This window comes from Lolium perenne, chromosome 3, assembly GCF_019359855.2.
Source record: "Lolium perenne isolate Kyuss_39 chromosome 3, Kyuss_2.0, whole genome shotgun sequence".
In the NCBI taxonomy this organism is placed as follows: Eukaryota; Viridiplantae; Streptophyta; class Magnoliopsida; order Poales; family Poaceae; genus Lolium; species Lolium perenne.
Window position 1 is genome coordinate 350,919,141 of NC_067246.2, and position 7,140 is coordinate 350,926,280.

The window sequence follows — 7,140 nt, forward strand, 5'->3', positions numbered from 1 at the left end:
CTCTTGATCATGTTATCACTAGTGATAATCTTATTGTGCATCATGAGCCAGAGGAAGAAATGAGCTTTAGGAGGAACTTGTCAAAATGAATATCTCAGTATGATTTAGGTACAACACGAATTGGCACTATACGCTTTGCAAAACGAATTGGCCTCGCTACTTTGGAATTACTGCTTCTAGTCAGATTGCTTCAGCTGACACACAAGTGTGGCTCATCCTCATTAAGCGCTATTTTCAACATTTGAAGCATCAGGTTGATCAGCATTTACATTTTGCCGTCTTAATGCGTCACCACACCTACTCACACTGTGCCGCCACGTGAACCATCCTCCAGATCATCCTGTACACCAGTACAATATTATTACAAAGCCTTCAAATGTAGTGACCCAAAAAAAGAAAGAAGAGAGGCACCGAGTGCACAGTCCATCTACGAGAGGACAAGCAGGAAGTTTGCGCCACGTCAGTGCAGATGCATTCTCAGCGTAAATTTAGACCACGAATGGATTGAAACGCACACATCGTTTCGTTTTTGCGGCCATGTATTTGGTGCCCTCCGGTCCACGCAGACTTAAACGATCACGCCTTGCTCTGTTTGGGTCACGCTGCTAAAGATGCCTATCACATCTCTCAAATATTAGGAATGAGCAAATATGAGCTTATTATGGAGCCCTTTTTTGTGGAGTATGTTGTCCCACATCGATAACTTTCTGTGGCAATATCAAATTTGGGGCACCAAATTGCGCCCCTATAAGGCGAAGCTTGAGATCCCATAGTCTGTCATGTTATGAATCTCTTTTAATTAGACACAAGGAATTCTTTTTTTTTTTTGCCTCCCTTAAGACATAAAATACAGTATTAATTTGCATACAAGTGCGGCCATATGAATAGCACTACGAAGGACGATCTAAATGTCGTGGATAATTTTATCTTCATATATATAAAAAATTATTCAGTAAGTCGATATACTAAGTCTTATAAAGATAATTTTGCACGTCGTCATCCAACCGCGTGGGAAAAGGAGAAGGAAGAAAAAAGGCGAAGAGAGTCATGTCAGCGCTCGACGACCTCCATCTAGAGGGGAGTAAGATGAACAAATTGACGAGAAGGAAATGAGAAGGAGTAAGGAGTAGAGACAATTTCCGAGCAAAGAAGACAAACTCGTGGGCTTATCGCAATGAGGGGTCACGACGCGAAGCCCACACGGTTGGCACTTTTAGTTTGCGTTAAGCCCACATTGAATTTGACAATGATATTGTGTTATTTATAGAAACTTTAGCCCAATTAGATGCATAATTAATGTTCGTTTGTTGGCCCGAAGGAGTTAGGTGGCGCGAAATAGTCCGATGGCGCGAATGAGTCTGGTGGCGCGAATGAGTTTTGTGGCGCAAAGGGGTTCATTTAAAAAAAAAATGCGCGAAAAAAGGGGAAGAATTAAGAAACAGGAGAAAATGGCTGGATAACAACTAAGGATGGAGGAAGAGGAATATGCGATCTTTGCATGATCGAGGCAGGACAATGTCACCGACTCACGAGGCAGCGGTATCTATAGAGAGCAAAGTAGACAGCCACAACGGAGGAGAAGGAGGAAGACATTGTCGCCAAGAGAAGAGGTAACGATCTCGGCGAGGCGCGGGCAGGTTTTCGCGCCAAAATTGCGCTAGAGGGGCATGCGGGCACTGCGCCACATAATGGCTTCCAAATTCAGTTGCAATGGCAACACTCTGACTTGGAATCGATCGATTAGATGGTGTGAAATTCATGAGATTGGAAGGAAGAAGACCAGCCGTGTCGCCGGCGATGATCCCACATGTCAGTCCCAGCCACAACGGCTACTCTACCTGTCGCCACCCTAGAAAAAAAAAAGGATATGTATAAAGAAAATGGACCTCATCTCACGCCGCTCCAAATCCAAGTGACCGTTGCAGCAGCCTCCCCCTTCCCCATCTCGCCACCACGCCGCCCAAGACGCAGCCAGATCGACCGGCGGCGCCACGCGACCGGGTAGTGGCCGGCGGCGGGCAAAGTCTAGACTCTAGAGCAGAGATTCACCATGGCCACGGACACATCCGCGTCCACCAAGCCGGCGGCGCCGCGGCTCAACGTGCCGGCGGCGATGGCGGGATCCCTCCGCCTCGACGCGTCGCCGGTCACCTCCCGCTCCGCGTCGCGGCTCCTGGACCTCCCCAAGACGCCGTCGCCGTCCAAGGTCACCTACAGCGACCGATTCATCCCCTGCCGCTCCTCCTCCCGCCTCCACAACTTCGCGCTCCTGGACCGCCCCTCCCCCAACTCCAAGAACTCCCCCGCCGCGCCCGACACCCCCTACACCCGCCTCCTCCGCGCCGAGCTCTTCCCGGACTCCTCGCCCAACGCCGACTCCCCGAACACCAACCTCTTCCGCTACAAGACCGACCACTCCGCGCCCTCCTCCCCCTTCGCCAACGCCGACAAGAACGACTGCGGCGGCGTCGGATCCGGGGCCTCCACCCCCAAGAAGGCGCCCAGGAAGGTCCCCAAGACGCCACACAAGGTGCCTTGCCCCTCTTCTCCCTTGCCTGCCTGCGCAATTCCGCAAACACCTCGCCCCCGCGCGCGGGTTGCTGAATTTCTCCCATGTGCCGCAGGTGCTGGACGCGCCGTCTCTGCAGGACGACTTCTACCTCAACCTCGTCGACTGGTCGTCGCAGAACATGCTCGCTGTAGGCCTCGGCACATGCGTCTACCTCTGGTCGGCATCTAGTAGCAAGGTAAGCTGGACATTGCTGTTTCTTTCTTCTTCTTGCAACTTTGTGATGCTTATGGAGAATCTTTGATTGGTTGGCCACATTCAGGTGACCAAGCTATGTGACCTGGGGCCGAGGGACAGCGTCTGCGCCGTGCACTGGACGCGCGAGGGCTCCTACCTCGCCATTGGCACCAGCCTTGGAGATGTCCAGGTCCACTATCTCGTCATCATTCTGCACTTACACGCCCTGCAATCGTCGGTTCAGAATATATACACCGTTCTTAGATGGTAGTCCAAATATGAACTGATACTGATGCACACGTGCCGGTTGTTTGCTTCACAACTTCACACCAATGTGATGCACATTGGGAAAGTTTCACAACCAATCAAATTGGAAAGTTTATTATTACTGCATCACAACACAGAGCTGTTTGTTTCACTGTATCACACCTAGGATCAGTATGGATCCAAATGCAGTAATTTTGTCTGCACATTTAAACCATTTCCAACTTGATTTAGCTTAAAGTTTCAGTAAACACTCTCAAGTAGCTATAATCTTCCGTCTCAAAGAATATAACACTCTCAACTACACTCTTACAGATCTGGGATAGCTCTCGCTGTAAACGAATAAGGAATATGGGAGGCCACCAAACACGGGCTGGGGTACTAGCATGGAACTCTACCATCTTGTCGTCCGGTGGCAGGGACAAGAACATACTGCAGCACGACATCCGTGTCCCCAGTGACTACATCAGCAAATTTTCTGGCCACAGATCAGAGGTGAGGCTTCAAAAGCATTATATTCCTCAATACTGTTAACTCAATCCTATGTGCATCCCGTGTAGTATGTATGTAGACTTCAGAACTCGTTCTGAACATGAATTGATAAACCTTTCCAGGTCTGTGGCCTGAAATGGTCGCATGACGACCGTGAGCTTGCATCTGGTGGAAACGACAACCAGCTTCTAGTATGGAACCAGCGGTCGCAACAGCCGGTGTTGCGACTGGCAAAACATACCGCTGCGGTTAAAGCAATAGCCTGGTCACCGCACCAGCACAGCCTCGTGGCCTCAGGAGGTGGCACGGCTGATAGATGTATCAGGTTCTGGAACACGGCGAACGGAAACATGCTGAACTCTATCGACACAGGCAGCCAGGCAAGTTCTTATAGTTCTGAACAAGACCCCTCGCGGTTTGTTTTGCAGTGAATATGTGCGCTTGTGCTGATTACCGCTTTGTGTTGCAGGTTTGCAATCTTGCCTGGTGTAAGAATGTGAATGAGCTTGTGAGCACCCATGGGTATTCCCAGAACCAAATAATGGTTTGGAAGTACCCATCTATGTCAAAGGTAAGCTTTATTGTGTACATTTTTAAAATGGTTTTGTTTTGATGTTTAAGATATGGTATTGGAATGTTTAGACACTGAAATAATGGTTTGGAAGCACCCATCTGTGTCAAAGTTAAGCTTTGCTGTCTACATAAATGCCTTTTTTATAATGTTTAAGATATGGTATTGGAATATGGTTTAGTCACTGAAATATGGTTTGAAAGTACCCATCTATGTCAAAGTTAAGCTTTGCTGTGTACATTTTTAAAATGGCTTTTTTTTAATGTTTAAGATTTGGTATAGGAATGGTTTAATCACTGAAATCCTTCGAACCTTTAACATACATATGATGTTATTAGATGGAGTACTACTTAAATGTTCCCTCTGGAAAGTTTATATATTGGTGCAGTAGGGAAAGGTCATCCATGTGCTTCTATTACTGACCATTGAATATTTTGGAATACCAGGTGGCTACTCTAACTGGACACACGCTGCGTGTGCTTTACCTTGCAACGTCACCTGATGGGCAGGTAATAAACCCAGTTCATAATCAAATGCTAGCTTTCCATTCGCGTGGAGATCATGTGATGCATTACAGGGACACTTAGTAACCACATGAGTATTCAGAAAGAATATGTTGTTGGCGACATGAGATGTAACACATGCCTGTTTTCCAATTACGCAGACAATAGTAACAGGAGCAGGTGACGAAACCCTCAGGTTCTGGAACATCTTCCCTTCAATGAAGACACAGGTATGCCTCTTAAGATCCTTCGCATGGTGGCGCGTGCTGCAGACACACCTTCTAACTTGTACCGCCACTCTGATTCCAGGCTCCTGCTCGCGATGCCGGGCTCTTTTCATTTTCGAGAAGCCACATCCGATGAATCATCGGAGGACCGAAGGAGGAGGAGATAGATATGTCTGTGCGAAAACATAGTTTGGTTTGCCTGTGCAGTTGCTGAGTACCTAATTTATACCATACAATTGCCCTTTAACTTGAGCCATTCTTTGTAGTAGAAAGAAATCTGTATAACTCTGGCCGCAGATGTATCTGTTTGACATATACTGTACAACATTAGGTGGGCATATGTGGACTGTTAAATTAAAGTATTAAACGAGGTTCGGATAATTTTGTTCAGAGCTCAAGATGAGTCATATCCTCTGGCCGTTTAACTTGAGCCATTCTTTGTAGTAGAAAGAAATCTGTATAACTCTGGCCGTGGATGTATCTGTCAACATTAGGTGGGCATATGTGGACTGTTAAATTAAAGTATTAAACGAGGTTCGGTAACTGTGTTCAGAGCTCAAGATGAGTCATATCCTCCCCCTCCCCCCCCCTTTTTTTTTGAGGGAAAATTCAAGCCATTGGAATGACCAAACGAAGCAACGATATGAGTTGGATTCGCAATTTCCAATTATAACCTCTCCTGCTTTAAAAACAATCAAAATGTAAAAAAAACCATCTCCATATGGTCAGTGTGAGCCGTTGGATTGTACTGGCTTCATCTTGACCACCCAATAACTGAAATTACCAGCTGTTGATGTTGCTCTTGTACCTGAAGACTTGCAGTACCACTATGTAACTGAAGACTTCAGTACCAGTACCACTATGGACCTATAATGTCACGAGCTATGCTTCCAATTGTACATTGCATGCAAGTTGCGAATAGGTCCCAGCTGTAAAAGTGTCGAATATCTGATTATCTCACCTGATGTCGATCAAATTTGCAGCAATACATGGCGAAGATACTAGCAGTGGCAATCGAGAGTGTGTGCAAGATCAGTGCTAGTTTTCCGTGCGGACCATCCATCCATGACTAACTGCCATCCATCCAACTGAACCATCGACAGACCCAAATGAACCCACGGCTGAACATGATTAGTCAAATAGTCTCACAACTAGAAAGCAGAGAAGCAACTGCGAAGTTGTCCACATGTACCACAACAAAGCGAGATTTGACTCGAATTCAAAAGCACTTCCCTGTTTATGCATGTCAACAGCCTCGACATGTGATAAAAGTTGGGAGGAACCAAGAGGATTTTTATTTTTTAGAAATAACAAGAGGAATGTAAGTGGACAAGCAGAACATATATGCATGCAGCACTTGCTGCCACTGAAGTTGAAACTAAGAACAAGCAGTAAGGAGTAACGCATGGCAGAAAACAAACCAGGACCATCTTTGAATACACAATGCCAAATAGAAACGAGGACCCAAAATTGAGGGTGTTGTTTGCTTGAACTCTCGCAATAATACTCTAATATCTGCGAGGATCCTCCCAAGCATGCTTAAGAAGCTCCCCAATCATGCAAGGAGTGTACGGAAATAATTCATCTATTCCATCCGCAGGTGAGTCGTAGCAATCTTTTGGGCGCATTTTACCGAGATATTGAACTTTCGAGCTTTTCAAGTGATAAGCCACTCCTACCAATGATGCTAATTCCAGGAAAACAACTTCTTTGTAGGGGTGAAACCCATGGAAGGTGATGGTGCTGTCGTGAGTACGTAAATCTTCAATATTCAGAACATTGTCATCATCGGAGTTCCATTCGCGATCCTCGCTCGTGATCATTTCGTTGTTTTCTTTTTGTACTCCTTCTCCTTCTTTATCGTCCTCTTCATGTGCTTCTTCCTCCAGCTCTTCTTCTAAATTTACATCTTCCTCTTCCTCATTATCTTCAACATCATCATCATCATAATTAAAATTATAATAATCATAATAATAAGAATGAACACAATCATCGGCTATGGTCCACGTTTTATCAAAATCCTGGAGACCGTAGAAATTTGCCATTGCCAATGGCTGAAGATCAACATCGTGCTTCAACACCCAATCTATATGTCCACTTGATTCAGTAAGGCTCCAAACTCGAAGCTGGCATCTACACTCCAACATTGCAAGGTACACCCCATTTTCAGATTTTCCAAGAAACTGGTTGGTTTTCTCAGTACCTATTGGCGCTCTTATTACTTGGTATTTGCAATCAGACAAAGACAACCTGTACAAGTTTCCATTCATCCAGGACAGAATCTCATCAATGCCACTGTTTTAGTGATGCAATGCTTGTACATACATTACTGACATG

At 45.9% G+C, this 7,140-nt stretch overlaps 1 protein-coding gene across 1 annotated transcript; it reads left to right on the forward strand.

The window, feature by feature from the left end:
• Positions 1-1,897: 1,897 nt before the first annotated feature.
• LOC127346235 (B-type cell cycle switch protein ccs52B) lies at positions 1,898-5,193 on the forward strand. The gene is made up of 9 exons (XM_051372788.2): positions 1,898-2,530; positions 2,625-2,747; positions 2,832-2,936; positions 3,326-3,505; positions 3,625-3,882; positions 3,972-4,073; positions 4,520-4,582; positions 4,738-4,806; positions 4,886-5,193. The coding sequence occupies exons 1-9, from the start codon at positions 2,051-2,053 to the stop codon at positions 4,937-4,939; spliced, it is 1,434 nt and encodes a 477-aa protein (XP_051228748.1). The 5' UTR covers positions 1,898-2,050; the 3' UTR covers positions 4,940-5,193.
• Positions 5,194-7,140: the final 1,947 nt, after the last annotated feature.

Bases quoted from the DNA above. Each gene is read 5' to 3' on its own strand.
- LOC127346235 (XM_051372788.2), top strand. From the start codon at position 2,051: ATGGCCACGGACACATCCGCGTCCACCAAGCCGGCGGCGCCGCGGCTC. The intron at 4,583-4,737 runs GTAATAAACCCA...CCAATTACGCAG, and splicing joins CAACGTCACCTGATGGGCAG to ACAATAGTAACAGGAGCAGG. The intron at 4,807-4,885 runs GTATGCCTCTTA...CTCTGATTCCAG, and splicing joins TCCCTTCAATGAAGACACAG to GCTCCTGCTCGCGATGCCGG.